The following is a 15,700-nucleotide window of genomic DNA, read 5'->3' as shown; positions in this document are numbered from 1 at the left end:
AAGTCGTTCTGGAGTCACATCAGTCAAAAAATGCATCATTAAGAGGTAAGATATTACCTTTAGAAAATATTTACATACACAGTAGCACTCAGAACAATAAGTAATTCTGTTGGGTAAAGTTAACAAATAACTACTATGTTTCACGGTTATTTTCCCTACACTGATCACCACCAGCCCATTCTAAAAGCATTTATGCACTCTATGGATAAGAAAACACAATATTCCTGTTACTACTCTATCCTTAGATTCAACACAGAGTATTCCAGTTTTTCATTTTACTCGGTTTCCCACAGGAAGCAGCAGCCAAACTAAACAGAATTATTAGCCTGCAAGTCTAAATGAAGTGTCACTTTCAACTAAGAGGTTGACATTACAGTGCAAGCATTTATGCAGCCTGGGATCGTAACCAAATATCTGTCCATACTACAGTATGGGACTGACAGCTGGCACTAATTGAAGGATCAGACTTATGGGGCTGGCACATCTCTCTCGTCACATCCTTGGCTTATGAGTCTTTTATTAGTATTGCTGACTTATTAATGCTATGGCTTGTGAGATTTGAAGAGGATTCTACTCCAGATACTTTTTTTTTTTTTTTTTAAAGAAAGTTATGGCTGAACTCCGGTCATACTCTGCTGAACTTGGGTTTGATTTCCCCTCCCTCTCCTGGGCTGACTTGCGCATATACATACGTATATACATACACACACCCCGCATACATATATATAGGATGTCTTAGAATAGTAGACTATTCGAGTCGGAGATTCAGATGAGTCTGATTCAACTATCAAGCTCACCGTCAAGTCATATAAAAATATCAATCATGTATTTACGATTGTACCATTCTGACTACATTGGGGTTAGCAACGTCTGCTGCTGTGTATACATTTTCACAAAAAATGTCTTTGTTTTTGTTATAAATAACTAGGATGAGCATTTGTTGTTAGTTGGAACATTATTTGGGTTATGTTAGCAGGCCACATGTGTCCCACGGTCCAACTGAGGCCCACTGCAATGCAGCATTTGTGGCTGAAAGTCTACTGTTAAATGTCTACTGTTTTATTTCATATCAACTGTGGTGATATACAGAGGCAAAACCATACAAAACAACTACCCAGTATTGCTGTAATTAAAGCATAAGGTGCTTTAGGGTGTGTGCACCGTGTAACATTTATTACGGTTTCAAAGAAGTCTACAGGTATGAAGAAAAACTGAAAAATATACAAGAACTGCCAAAGTGTGTTGTGTAAAAATTACATGCTATTGAAAGTACGGTGGAACCCCGGTTATCATCATTAATCCGTTCCAGAATTCGGGTCTCCTGGCTGTGAGGCCTGCATGTGCTAACCACTCGTCCGCCGTGCAGCCCAAGCAAATCTAATTATAGATAAATGTACGTTCTGGATACCCAAAAATATTAATACAACACTTAACATCACTATTACCTTGATTGAAGACTTGATAGTTGACAAAGATGTCTATGAGGCAGGGAGACCTGCATGGACACCACTTTCTTATTGTGCTGCAAGTTATTTCTTAAATTGTGTTTCAGATGCGTTTCTCACTTTCTTCGTCAAAGTCCTGGAACTTTCAACTTTCTTTGTCTCATTGAGGGTTATTTGGAAGCCATGATCAAAAGAAAAGATAATTGTGTTGGTTAACAGAACTATAATCAACCAGTGATGGGATGAGAGACAGTGACTTCCAGTTCTGGTTTCAACACTAACAGGGACGTTTTGAGATAAAAAATATTTTATAAACAGTTGGACTCTAACTAACTGGGACATGTATGCAAATTGTGGGAAAAAATAGTTTTCGACGTAAACAGAAAAATACACTACCTGAGGTTCCACCGTAGTTGTTTTGATAGTCATCAGTTCTATAGTCCCAAAGGTTTAAGCAGAGCCTTAGTCTCCTGGTCAGTATGAGGGATGTCAGACAGGAGTTGTAGAAATGGCCTTCCATGGAAACAGATGTGGCTGTTCTCACCAAGTTCTTCCATCCGTCTAAGGATGTCCTCCACATCCTCCCTTGATAAATGTGCAGGCATCTGTCGAGCAAGTCGAACGGCCTCACTCTGTGCAGAAGAGTCCGAATTTAGTCAATTAGTGCAACAAGAAAACAATGGGTGCAATTTTCATCACATCTCTCACTTGTAGGTAGTTGGAAACTTTCAGTGGCCGACACTCCTGCACAGTCTTGGCCTTCCTGTGATGCACTGCAGTCATGATCTCCCTGAGGTCCTCTATACCGAGGAAAGGTACGCAGTCTGCCAGTGCTGTCACTTCCAGATGTCTCTCAGGTGACATGACGCCTGGCCAAAACAAGCAGAAAACAAGGATTAATATGCTGCAGACGTACATTCTATCTCCAGGAAATAATAATAAATAAACATTGTGATTTACAGTTTGAGTGATGACTAAGGCAAACAAGGAAAGGCCAAATGGAGTGTTAAATGACGAAAAGAAGCCCCAGCAGATTGAAAGGAAGTCGTCTTGTCGAGCGAAAAAAATACTACCTGTCATTTAAAGAGGAAATACTGTATCACAAATCATTCAGACTTATATGAGAGAAACAACTATTCCGAGATTTCATGCACTTAATGTCAACGTTAGGCACACGTCTCTCCTGGGGTTGGCAGTGCTCTATGAAAATTCTTTGAATTTTTCAAAGGGCAACCATTGTGATCACCTGTACCCCCACTGAGAGGTCTCGCTCTCAGGCAGTGTGCCAATGTTGACTGTGGTGAACCAGTTCAGTAACAAAAACAACTCACTTTCATGGAAGTGTTTCCAGGGGAGATGAAAAATAATCAGAATAATGAAGATTTCTGTCTGTGCATGTTTCAGTACTATGGTGTCATGGTTTAATATTACATATTATGTTTCATTTACTATGCACCATTACATGAAAGTGCCTATACCAAAGAATGTAGTTTTTGTGATAATTACCTATTCATTTACACTATGTTCTTCTGTTATTGCTTTTGTTCAGGGTGCATCTGCAATAGGTATTTTGGAATAGGCGCAGATTCTGGAAGATCTAAAAGTTTTCTATCGTGTGTAGCTGCTCTATGGGAGTTCACAACTCAAATACTTAAACAATACAAAGGGTCAAAAATCGAGCATAATACCTCCCCTTTAAATCATTTACCTGGAGTAAGTCTGATTTTAAACCCATTGGCCACAAGTCTTTGGTCAGAGATGAACATCCCACCATTCAGATCTGGGTTTTGTTTCTCCATGTTGCATAGAGCCTCCATATATTCCGTTCCCCCTAAACATCTGCAGAAGAGACAATGTATTCAGCAGTTGTCTTCACAGACTGTATGCAGATACAGCACAGTACAACAGTTCAGTGATAAGTTTCATGGTTATGAGCGCACTACCATAAATTCCTTAAAAATGTAATTTTGCGGTGTCAGTCGAGAAATGGAACTTGTTCACAACCAGAGGACCATCTGTACTAAAAGCATAGAAAATCATTTATCTTTGGCTGTTTGCTAGTGAGGAGTGGTACGTCACCTTTCTGTTATACAGTGAAGAAAATAAGTATTTGAACACCCTGCTATTTTGCTATTTCTCCCACTTAGAAATCATGGAGGGGTCTGAAATTTTCATCGTAGGTGCATGTCCACTGTGAGAGAGATAAACTAAAAAGAAAAATCCAGAAATCACAATGCATGATTTTTTAACAATTTATTTGTGTGATACAGCTGCTAATAAGTATTTGAACACCTGAGAAAATGAATGTTAATATTTGGTACAGTAGCCTTTGTTTGCTATTACAGAGGTCAAACGTTTCCTGTAGTTTTTCACCAGGTTTGCACACACTGCAGGAGGGATCTTGGCCCACTCCTCCACACAGATCTTCTCTAGATCAGTCAGGTTTCTGGGCTGTCGCTGAGAAACACGGAGTTTGAGCTCCCTCCAAAGATTTTCGATTGGGTTCAGGTCTGGAGACTGGCTGGGCCATGCTAGAACCTTGATATGCTTCTTACGGAGCCACTCCTTGGTTTTCCTGGCTGTGTGCTTCGGGTCGTTGTCGTGTTGGAAGACCCAGCCACGACCCATCTTCAATGCTCTGACAGAGGGAAGGAGGTTGTTCCCCAAAATCTCACAATACACGGCCCCAGTCATCCTCTCTTTAATGCAGTGCACTCGTCCTGTCCCAGGTGCAGAAAAACACCCCCAAAGCATGATGCTACCACCCCCATGCTTCACAGTAGGGATGGTGTTCTTCGGATTGTACTCTTCATTCTTCTTCCTCCAAACACGCTTATTGGAATTATGACCAAAAAGTTCTATTTTGGTCTCATCTGACCATAAAACTTTCTCCCATGACTCCTCTGTATCATCCAAATGGTCATATGCAAACTTAAGACGGGCCTTGACATGTGCTGGTTTAAGCAGGGGAACCTTTCGTGCCATGCATGATTTCACATCATGACGTCTTAGTGTATTACCTACAGTAACCTTGGAAACGGTGGTCCCAGCTCTTTTCAGGTCATTGACCAAGTCCTGTCGTGTAGTTCTGGGCTGATTCCTCACCTTTCTTAGAATCATTGAGACCCCACGAGGTGATATCTTGCATGGGGCTCCACTCCGATTGAGATTGACCGTCATGTTTAGCTTCTTCCATTTTCTAATGATAGCTCCAACAGTGGACCTTTTTTCACCAAGCTGCTTGGTAATTGCTCCGTAGCCCTTTCCAGCCTTGTGGAGGTGTACAATTTTGTCTCTGGTGTCTTTGGACAGCTCTTTGGTCTTCGCCATGTTACAAGTTAAAGTCTTACTGATTGTATGGGGTGGACAGGTGTCTTTATGCAGCTAACGACCTCAAACAGGTGCATCTGATTCAGGATGATACATGGAGTGCAGGTGGACTTCTAATGGGCAGACTAACAGGTCTTTCAGGGTCAGAATTCTAGATGATACACAGGTGTTCAAATACTTATTTGCAGCTGTATCACACAAATAAATTGTTAAAAAATCATGCATTGTGATTTCTGGATTTTTCTTTTTAGTTTATCTCTCTCACAGTGGACATGCACCTACGATGAAAATTTCAGACCCCTCCATGATTTCTAAGTGGGAGAAATAGCAAAATAGCAGGGTGTTCAAATACTTATTTTCTTCACTGTATGTATAGGGTTCTGTAGAGTGACTGCTGGAAGTATATTATTCTGTAGGAGTCTCTTAAACAGCAAGGTCTCCTGCACCCGAAATGGGTTTAACAACATGAGGCTCTGACCACATAAAATGACCCAGGCTCTCTGAGAGGCCAGCCGGTTTATAAGACGGAGGCCCTGTGGTGCTGCTCCAAGCTGGGATGAAAGGCGCTGAAGCTGCAACTGAAGGCTTGACATGCAAAAAGGGAAGGGCTGTGAGGGCTTCAGCGTTGGGCTCCTCTCCTTCTTTTGGGGCTGTGCAGAGAAGAGCTCGTCTAGCAGCTGCTGGTTCGAGAGTGGAGCCTTGCGTTTGTGGCCCTTCCGCTCTTTCAGGCCTTCACTGTTTGCCAGTTGACTTGTGCAAGTGCGGCTGTGGTTTTTTAGGTGTTTTTGTGCTTCGTCCTCATACCTGGACAGTACAGAAAACACAACACAACAATGGTAGTAATGAACAGTATTCCGTCTAACTAAGCCTTTCTACAAGTACTCAATTAATCCACCATTTACACCTTGGGTCCAAGTAAAATTTGATTATTTTGGACTAAACTACTTAATGCCATAACACATATCACCTTACCTAGCATGTTGTCTAATAAAATTAGCAGATTAATTCTTATTTGTTTGACAATTTGATTATCAAGCAATATTGGCTATATGTATTGACTATACCATAAAGAGTTCTTCCCACTGCATCCTGTTGATAACTCATGCTGCCACATAATCTCAACATGTTAAGCATTAAGGTTATTATTATTTACACTATTATTTAATTCCTAGAAGTGGTAAACTAAATGTTACTACATCGTGGTTAACTTATGCATTTATACATTTCTGTGACAGTTAAGAATGAAGTTGGCTTGGCTCGCTTCACGTTTGGCTAATTATGCTTACTCATCATCTGTGACTAATTAACTCCACCAAGTGTAGAGGTTATGTTTTTGCTGGCGTTTATTGGTTTGTTCAAAATCATGTGAAAAGTTCTGAATGGATGTGAATGAAATGTTCAGGAATTGTCGGAAATGGGATATGGAAGAAATGATTACATTTTGGGGGTGATCTGGATCACCATGTGGATCGAGGACATTTTTAAAGGATTCTTTAACATTGCGAGATAGGACCACAGAAAATGGTCAGGAAAAAAATACAGGACATTTCCAACAGGTTCTACAAAATATTAGTTTGGAATTTTCTTCACCCCCATTATATATAAGGAAGACACTGTGAAGTGGATTTGTTGCATCCTCAAATGTTATTTTTGTGAACTACTGAACTAATATCGATCATATTATGAATCCGATTGCTAATGTTATGTTTTCATGGTCAAGGAATCTAAATATGTAGATAAAACACATGTAGAACTAATATTTACGATGTAAAATGACAATATGGGGGGAATCATGGTGCTGTGGTTCATCATCAGTTACAATGAAAACATATTACATGACAATTACATGACTTATTCAGTACTACCTTGTAACGCCCAAAAACAACATACAGTAGACAGCGACAGGCTAAGATATGAGTCTTAAATTACTAATTATACTGTAATTATCATGCCTCTGCTGTAAACTTACACAATAGCCATTCCAGTAGTTAACTGAATAGTCATCATTACCGCAATATTATGACTGTTTTGGTTTTGATGTGATGTGATTGAATAATGCCTACAAACACACACACCAAATCCAAAATACCATGCAGGAATATATAATTCATTGTACGTTACATGATTGAAACACATCCTTAGACAAGCTTTGTTTCCTGTTTTTCCCCCTAAATGACTCCATCCCTGTCTTACCTTCATTAATGTAAATCCTTTGACACAGAGGGGGGGGCAAGGGTCAACTCAAACGCTCATTACCTCCATCTGCTCAGTGCCAAGTCTGTTCTTGACTAGCCAACTATGTGTCACTACTCTAACCATTCATGAAGTAAATGTAGATTACATTTTACATGAACAAAAACAACTATGAGAACACGGACACCAGGCATTTATCATGGCGTCTTTTAAGAGGAACTGTATGAAGCTGGCTCAAGATTACATTTTTTGTAATCTTTTATTTTTGAATGAAAATAAAAGTAAATTAAATTAATAAAAGTAAATTGTTGTTATATATGTATGAATGGTCATTCAGCACTGTCTGGTGTTCATGTAGATTTCTGTAGTGCAAAAATCATCAGTCTCAGAGAGGTGATCAGCAATTATAGTAGGCTATATAGTTAATAATAGATAACTTTAGAAGATATCATTAGCTGACAACTACAGCCGGGCGATATGGATCAAAACTCATATCCCGATATATTTAGATTCAGTATCAATATACAATACATATCCCAATATTTTTTCCACAAACTGAATTTAGATATAAGTCAAGCCAAATATGTGTGCAAAGTTTTATTAAAATGTAAAGAATCTTATAGAAAAATAGCAGCTAAAATAAAACCGTATATTCTCTTTTTCAATAATATAGAAAAAGTTTAATATAATTCAATCTTCAGTGCTGGACTCGCTATGTGCAGCCGGGTTAGCGCTTCCATATCACGTTCCCCATAACGACAGACGGGGAAAAATTATCTATACCGTCTTTATACAGCAATCCGTATACTTATTTTTTGCTGTTCACTCCCACTATGCAGCCTCTCCTCCTCTGTATCTCCGCGGGGATCTCCGATTGCTCGGCGTAGCGAAGGGGTACTCAGAGCTAACAACTGCTCCCGAGTGCATTGCACACATGCTTGAGTGGTCGGTACGGCACAAAAAACATGAATAAAGCAATAAATAAGCACTATTAAACACTAAAAACACCACAGAAGATACAGAGCTGCCGTAACTAGCTTGCACTCAGGTGCCGCTATCTTGAAACATGAGACCTCTGCATCAAATCCAGTCTATATCAATATGAACGATATGCTTGTTTTTGATATCGTGGTTAAAAGAAATATCCATATTTTTAAATAAATATAGATATATCGACCAGCCCTGCTCACAGAAATCAGAACTGAACTAAAGAAATAGTGTTAAAAACATTAGATGCTGACTTAAATGTCAAATCTTGTTGATTAAACATATCAGGAAGTGGGGTAAAAAAAATACTAATAAAAGGAAAGAAAGCAATGATAAGGAAAAGGAAAAAGAAAGATAATGTTAACTTACTTTTTGAGATCTTGCTCGGATAAATTTTTCCATCTCTCATTAACAGCTGTGTTAATCTCTTGCAGGCTGGCAGTAGGTTTCTCCCCGACAACCTCGACTCGGACCTCCTTCTCAAAAAGGGTAAAAGCCGACAGTGGCGCTCTCACCGTACGATTTTTGATCAGGTCAAAAGCTGTCAGAGCTATCCGTTTATCTGTTATGACATTGACCATTGTTTTGTTAGAGCTGCTCTGAGCCTTGGTCTCATCTACGTCAGAGTGGCTTGGCATCAAGGGTAGATGAATTTCAATGGGTTGCAGAGGTTCTCGTGATACCGGGTCTATTAAAGCTGTGCCCCTGCACCAGTCTTCAGTTGATATATGGGGTTTGCTTGGATTTGCACCCAGTATTGGATTGTCCTCACTTCTTTCATGGACTTCACCTGGAAAATGTACTGTTTCGTCACAACTACGTGAGACGTTTGAGTCTGATCCACCAAGAATTTGGTTGACAATCCAGTCCTCTTCTACCAAGGATGTAGAGCTGCAATCAGAGGTCTGTCCATCTGGTGGAGGATTGTCATTCACTGCAGTGGCACACTGCTTAAGTGGATCTTGGAAATTCTTACATGTGGCGATCTCAGATGGAACAACAACCTGTACTGCACTTCTTTTTCTCATTATCTCGCCATTCACTTGTACAGTGCCAGTCTGCAGTGTTGGTGAAAGAGATGCTTCAATGCTGTGATGTTCCTTTGGAGAGTCCCTACCAGAATGATAGAGAGAAACTAGCAGCGCTTCTAATGCGGTGAGCAAGGCCTCCTAAATGCAAACAAAGACAAATGCATTATTTATTTTACTTGTTCATTTGTCTGTGATTGTTTATCATTTGCCCAAATACCTTGTCATGGAGAAGAACCTCAGTCTTATCAGGTGTCATATTGACATCCACCGAAGACGGTGAAACGTTGATTTTAAGCATAAGTATTGGGTATCGACTTTGTGCCGACTCTTCCGTATATTGCGCAGCATAGTGTTGACGAAGCATCTGAAGGCCAAACACACAATTCAGTCATCACACATTGAAATGGGAAATAATAAAAGAATTTCATTTGAAGCATACCTTAATTATGTCTTTATGGTGGACAGGCCGGTTGTTGACATATATGAATGTTTTACCTGGAACAGATGTGCTTGTAGAAGACAATTCTGCTCCTGGCTTAGGAAAAAAGCCATCTAAAAATATCTGAGGAAGATAAAAAATAAACATGTTATTGAGAATCCAAAAGTATAAAAAATAATTAATAATTAACAACAATAATGCCATTACATTATCACCTAGGATAGTGTAGTTGATTCAGACCACCGAATGCATATCTGAGTGTGCACTATGCTACCAAAGCAAGGCTTTTCTTGCATACCCAGCCATTTTGAAATCACACCAGAGTGGATGAAGAGCCAGCCTTTGACTTGAATAACTACAAAGTTATGAGTTTGTTTTTTTTCTTCATTGTCTAAGTTCAAAGATGCATGCTGCACAGCACCTGTGTTTTATTTTGATTGACTCTGATCTGTCAAAAGTCATATCGAGTAACAATAATTTAATAGACTTCAATTCTATAACTTTAATGTCACATGAGACAAAGTGTATTGTGATTGGAACAAAGCAGCTACTAAGAGATTGTTCTGAAGAGAGCGGCATCTTCAAAATGATGGCACCAACGGAAACACTGACTTCTCCAAACACTTTCCACCCTCCTCACTTATCTACTCCATGGAATCTCTGATGAGGACAGCAAGGAACAAGGAGCTTGCAAACAGAATTGAGTCAAGCTGCCTCTGGAACAATGAATAATTCATAGCGGATTATATGATGGTATACAGGGAGGCGTCCGGGAGCCATTTTACCACTTTTCTCACTGTGCCCCTCCGATGGGAAGGCAGGTGTTACACTATTAGCATTTTTGCCATAGTCCTTTAATTTTTAATAATGTTTTTCGGGGCTGGAAAGTGCACACACATACGCACACAATGCAAAAAGCATGAATAGGCAGGCTGGAAAGTATGAGCCAAGGCCATCTTTCTTGATAGCTTGATAGAAATCTTTGTGTCTCCGAAGCTTATTTTGAAGTGGTTGCTCAGCCATGGCATTTTAGGCCATCCGCAACCTTAGCTAAGAATGAAACATAAAATAACCAAAAAATAAGTCTCTATGCTTATGATGCATTGTCCTTCAGAATGCACTAGCCTCCTTTCAAAGACACTATATATTTTCTGATTACTCAATTACATGGACCAAATGAATTGCAGACCTGCTAACCTTTAAGAAATGCGAGTACTCATCGCCTCCCACCCCCCTGAAGCTGTTCTCTGGAGCAAAAATTGATGACTCTACATAAAAACCAACAATCAAACTAAAAACGCCATAATGAATGTAAGCTTGTAAGACATTATGAGGGTTATTAATGTTCTACAGATTCCAGGTGGTACATAACCATGCTTATTTTTTTCCCCCCCAGATGGACCCAGGCTCATTATTTACAATGCTTGCTTCAAGACGTCAATAAATGAACTGCTGTTTCAGATTGGGGCACATATGTTTCTCGCTATTTCTGCTCATTAGGGTCACTTTATGGGAGTACAAATGTCGACTCGTGCCCTGAACGGCTACAAGTATAAGTAATCATGCCAAAATGGGCATCATATTTTGTTCTGCAGCAGTGCAACACTTCCTGAACAACCTGGTTTGCTTATTGTGGACAAATAAGAAAAGTAACTGTCCTACACTGTGCTAAAGGAGTCTAAAAGGTCATGTTCATATTTGGGCCCTAACGTGCAGCAGCAAAATAGCAACAACAAAGAGAAAAATGAGAGAAACAAGGTGAAAAGGGCTGCTCTATATCTGTCTGACTAGATCAGTTCAAAGCAGCAGGTACGGTACCCACCGTGACCAAGCGGAAAGTTGCCACTCAACACTAATTCAATTACAATCAGCACAACAAAGCTTAGCTAACAAAAAATCACTCCCTCATTATCAGTGAAAGACTAGAGGGAAACGAGGAAGGGAATAAATAGTTGGCCAGCTACCAACTGACCACATTTTCTGGCCTGAGACCAGGCGTTCTGGAAGAGGCTCAGCTCATGGTCAAGTGTAACGTGCATTCTTTCATTTGCTCTGCAAAAAGTATTAAGACCTTGAATGTAGTATTAACAGATAAATCACACATTTCTAGAAGAAGCAATGTAAAAAAACAACTATCAAGTAACACCATCTCGGTTACTTCCTGTACAAACCCATGAGCATGATTCTAACATTAACTGTTATGGGTAGGAATCTCACGGTTCCTCACAATACTATACTATACGACACATGGCTCACAGTAATATTATAATCTTTCGATACAACGATAGGGTGAAACACAAACAAAAAAAAAACATACTGCAACACCACATTATGCAGTAATGGTGCCTTAAGTAAAAATTTAACATACGTATGTTCACGTCATTATGTTATAATGTGTTTCATTGGTCAAAATCAATTCAAATGTAACAGTATTGATTATAATGGAGAATGTGTTTGTAGGTTAGAGAAAAAAAGCTACACTAAATATTACTGATTACTGAAATCACCAGTGCAATGAAATGTTGGAAGATATGCATACACACAATATGGTTTATGTTATAAACCTGATCATACATAAGCGGTACACAACCTTTTTTGACCAACGGACTCCCTCAGATTCCCACAAATTTTCGGTGGACGGGGGGGTGTCTAATGATCTAATATGTCTTATTAATTACAGATTGTGTTAAAAAAAAAAATAATAATTTGTCTCTAGAACTAAACCCTACTGAGCATCTCTAGGGCATCCTAAAAAGGAAGGCGGAGGAGCGCTAGGTCTCTAACATTCACCATCTTCATGATGTGTTATCAAAGAGTGGAAGAGACTTCCGGAGATAAGCTCTAGTGAAGTCCAGGCCCAAGACCCAGTATTTATGAAGATGAATACCGTTGAATTATGAATCAGTTAATGCTTGAATGATATGAAGTGAACAAACCTCTAGTTCCTCTTGGTGAATGTGACAGGGGAGTAGGTTGACTACTGCACTAGACCCCAGTACTGCAAGGAGGGCACTTCTGTGATCAGCCGCTTTGGCCTTCTGCCAAAGCACCACCTGGAAAAATATGGAACACAATCATTTTTGTGTAAAAATGTTTTGGGGACATTTTATTATTTCTTATAAAATCATACACTCTTCTGTCAGGCATGTGTCAACTATTTGATGTGCACTTAACACATGAAAACAGATCGCTCCTGTAAACAGCTCATAAAGACACTGTGGAACATGACACATGCTCAACAGCTTAGGTTGATGTAAAGGACAGGGGCAAGTGAGAGCCGAATGTACAAAATGAGGGCATTACTCTCCATTAACAACCTTGAAACCAATTTCTAAGAACGTCATACAGTTGTTGTGTGCCCCCAGCTTGACCCACAGAGTCCGCAAACGTCTGCAAAACAATAACCACAGCTGAGTTCAGTAACTTACTCAAGCGACATAATCAGCTAAATTCGAGTTCACGGCCAGTAATATTAGTGTTTGGAGCACCTGACAGATATGATTAGCTGTGGTGAGAAAGTGAGAAGGAAATGTGGAGTTGCTAAATAGTTGTACAGTTGTAAAAGTGGTATAAAGACATGGCTATTGGCTATTTAACTGTCGCTGTCATTGGCGTTTTGAAGTTATTAATAAGTAAGTTATTCTGGCACTTTTCTTAACCATACATGATTGAAGAGCATTAAAAAAAATACAAATACGACAAACCAAGTAAGAAAGCCTTACTATAATATTTCAGTTGTAGACAAGAGTACAGGGAATTTGATTATTTGTTTTTTCCCACTGGTGCAGAGCTAAATATGACTTTGAATGGATGACAATGTTACAATGTGTTGTCAGCTAATGTTAATACAGATATGAATGCATTCTCATAACCTACACTTAAATTAATGTACTACTTGCTGAATGAACATAAAAGGTAAATCTTCACACAAGTCTTAATTACCTGCAAATTATTGTAAATTGCTTTTAGTTAGATATCATTCTCTGCAAGGAGGCTATTTAGCGCCAAAATCCAAAGATTGCTGAGGACATCTAGTGGCTGTATTTTGGAATAATGAGTTTGTCATTGCTGTTTAGAAAATTGACACAATCTAGTTACCTCATATACTTTTTCATATATACAAAATATATTAAACATAACACTGTCCTTCAGAAAAATGCTGATGATAATAATGATGACAAACATTAAAGGAGTGTGTCAACCCACTACTACTGTATTTCCACTACATTACAAAAAGTAAAGAGGCAGACCTTATTATGGGTAAGTGTGAGTCTTAAGTCGGGCTTTATAATGGCGTAGGCCATTATCAGATCCTGGACTTTCTTCAGTTCATCCTTGCACCTTTTAGCAGATGAGTAGTACTGGCGCCTCACAGGAAGATTCTTGAAAAGTTTCAGTGCACAAACTGTAGTACCTGAAAGACATGAGGAGCAATGTCATGCAAGATAACTTCATAACCAATTCAGTATGTTGTAGATGTTGGGGTAACATATTATTCAATTAATTTTAAAAAAATTTTGGTTCCAGCTTTTACAGTTTTTCTTTGCTAACTGCAAAAGTCAATTATGCCTTGCCTTGGCCAATGTGAGTTGGCTTCTGAGAAATGATGTGCCCTTGGAAGTTAAGCATGTACTGGGTGCTGATGTGATCATCCTCAGTCTTTGTGGTGATGGTCACCTGGAGAGGAACAACAAAATAACAACCTTTGCCACGCTGCCTTGAAAACACATTTCAGCATCCCTCTGTCATCTGCTTTTCCCCACTGATCATGGCTGCAAGTTGCAAGTGCTAGCATTTTGATAAAGAATGCTAGCAACACTTTTGAATGTGCGCTGCCTCTGTCAACAATCAAAAATGACCTTTATCCCTTTCATTCATCATGTACCGTGCATTGCAAATTGATTTGTTGATTTGATTGATTTTTTATGTTGTTTGTGTCATTGGATTTGCATAATTTCTTATGCGAAAACTTCTATTAGAGTACGTTTTTGTTTGAGGACCTCCTGGAACGGATAATTGATGCTCACCGCTCACAATTCACCTCACCTCTGCCACAGCACAAATAGACCCGAGTGCCTCTCCTCTGAAGCCATATGTCTCAAGGTGCTCTAGGTCTTCATGGCTCTGTATCTTGGATGTGAAATGTTTAACAGCCATCACGGCTGCATCTGCAGCTTTGATTCCATGGCCATTGTCACGTATCTCAATTCGGTCCAAGCCATAGTTGTCCTACAATAGAAAATAAAAGGGGAACACATAGAAAATGTCAAATCTAGTAAGTCTAGTAATCTAGTAAGTAAGTGTCAGATACACATATGAATACAGACTAATATTGAGAGTTAATATGTGTTGTTGAAAGGCAGGATTGATTTATCTGAACTACTGTATCACTACCACATTTTTGCACAGAACATTGTTTGTTTCTTTCTGCTTTTCCCAATAAACATTAAACATTCATGCATTGTTTATACAGTTTATCACTGAAATTTAGTCCTGTTTTCTTTGAATTGTGTTGGAGGATGAGGGATTTCAGTTGATATCCATATGAGCTCGTCTGTTTCAATTGGAATTGAAGAGCCCTGATCTACAGTATAACATTATCAAATGTCTGTCAGTCAACATGCCGTCAGGGTACTGTACCAGTTTTACGTCAATGGTTGAAGCCCCAGCATCAAGTGAATTCTCCAAGAGTTCTTTCACAACATTCGTCACAGAGGTGATGACCTGCGAGCTGGACAACAGCCGCACGGTGTCTGGAGGCAGCTGCTTCATAATGATGTACCCACTAAACATGCATTTAAATGTCAAACTGGAGATTTATGACTCATAGTAAACATGGATGTATCAGTCGATATCTGGCTATGTACAATATTTTACATAAAGTAAGTACAGTATGGAATACTGTAAGAAAATTCCAAACAAACTCTTTTTAGATGTAAAAACAGACTCACGCCACACTGCGGAAATGCCCTGATCATACCGCCTTCCACAATAAAGCGTTGATTGGCTGTATATATCACGTGGGTGGATATCGCCTACATTTTTCCTGAACTAGAACTACCAGACATGTCGTGAGAAAGATGACAAACCCAACCTCACTAAGTATTACAACCCACAACGCGTCACTTATCTAAACTATGTATTTATAATTTTGTCAAACACTGTCATGTACCTGTAGGCCCATTACAAACGCATACTGTTGGTTAATGTCATTACAGACTTTGCGAAAGAGCCTGAGCAGTTTAAATTCAGGGCTCTTTAACATGATTTACACA

The 15,700-nt window shown here is 39.3% G+C and overlaps 1 protein-coding gene across 1 annotated transcript; it reads right to left on the bottom strand.

Moving 5' to 3' along the window:
- Window positions 1–568: 568 nt before the first annotated feature.
- Window positions 569–15,400, bottom strand: pms1 (PMS1 homolog 1, mismatch repair system component). The gene is made up of 13 exons (XM_078795242.1): window positions 15,066–15,400; window positions 14,472–14,654; window positions 14,000–14,102; window positions 13,676–13,839; window positions 12,362–12,478; window positions 9,426–9,548; window positions 9,204–9,350; window positions 8,325–9,124; window positions 5,141–5,579; window positions 4,070–4,083; window positions 3,154–3,284; window positions 2,154–2,314; window positions 569–2,077 (listed from the first exon to the last, which is right to left on the bottom strand). The coding sequence occupies exons 1-13, from the start codon at window positions 15,216–15,218 to the stop codon at window positions 1,880–1,882; spliced, it is 2,733 nt and encodes a 910-aa protein (XP_078651368.1). The 5' UTR covers window positions 15,219–15,400; the 3' UTR covers window positions 569–1,879.
- Window positions 15,401–15,700: the final 300 nt, after the last annotated feature.

Source organism: Doryrhamphus excisus, linkage group LG12 (assembly GCF_037039965.1).
Source record: "Doryrhamphus excisus strain RoL-2023G ecotype Guam linkage group LG12, RoL_Dexc_Guam_v1.1, whole genome shotgun sequence".
NCBI lineage: Eukaryota > Metazoa > Chordata > Actinopteri > Syngnathiformes > Syngnathidae > Doryrhamphus > Doryrhamphus excisus.
The sequence above is the reverse complement of the archived record's forward strand: the minus strand, read 5'-3'. Positions and strand labels throughout refer to the sequence as shown.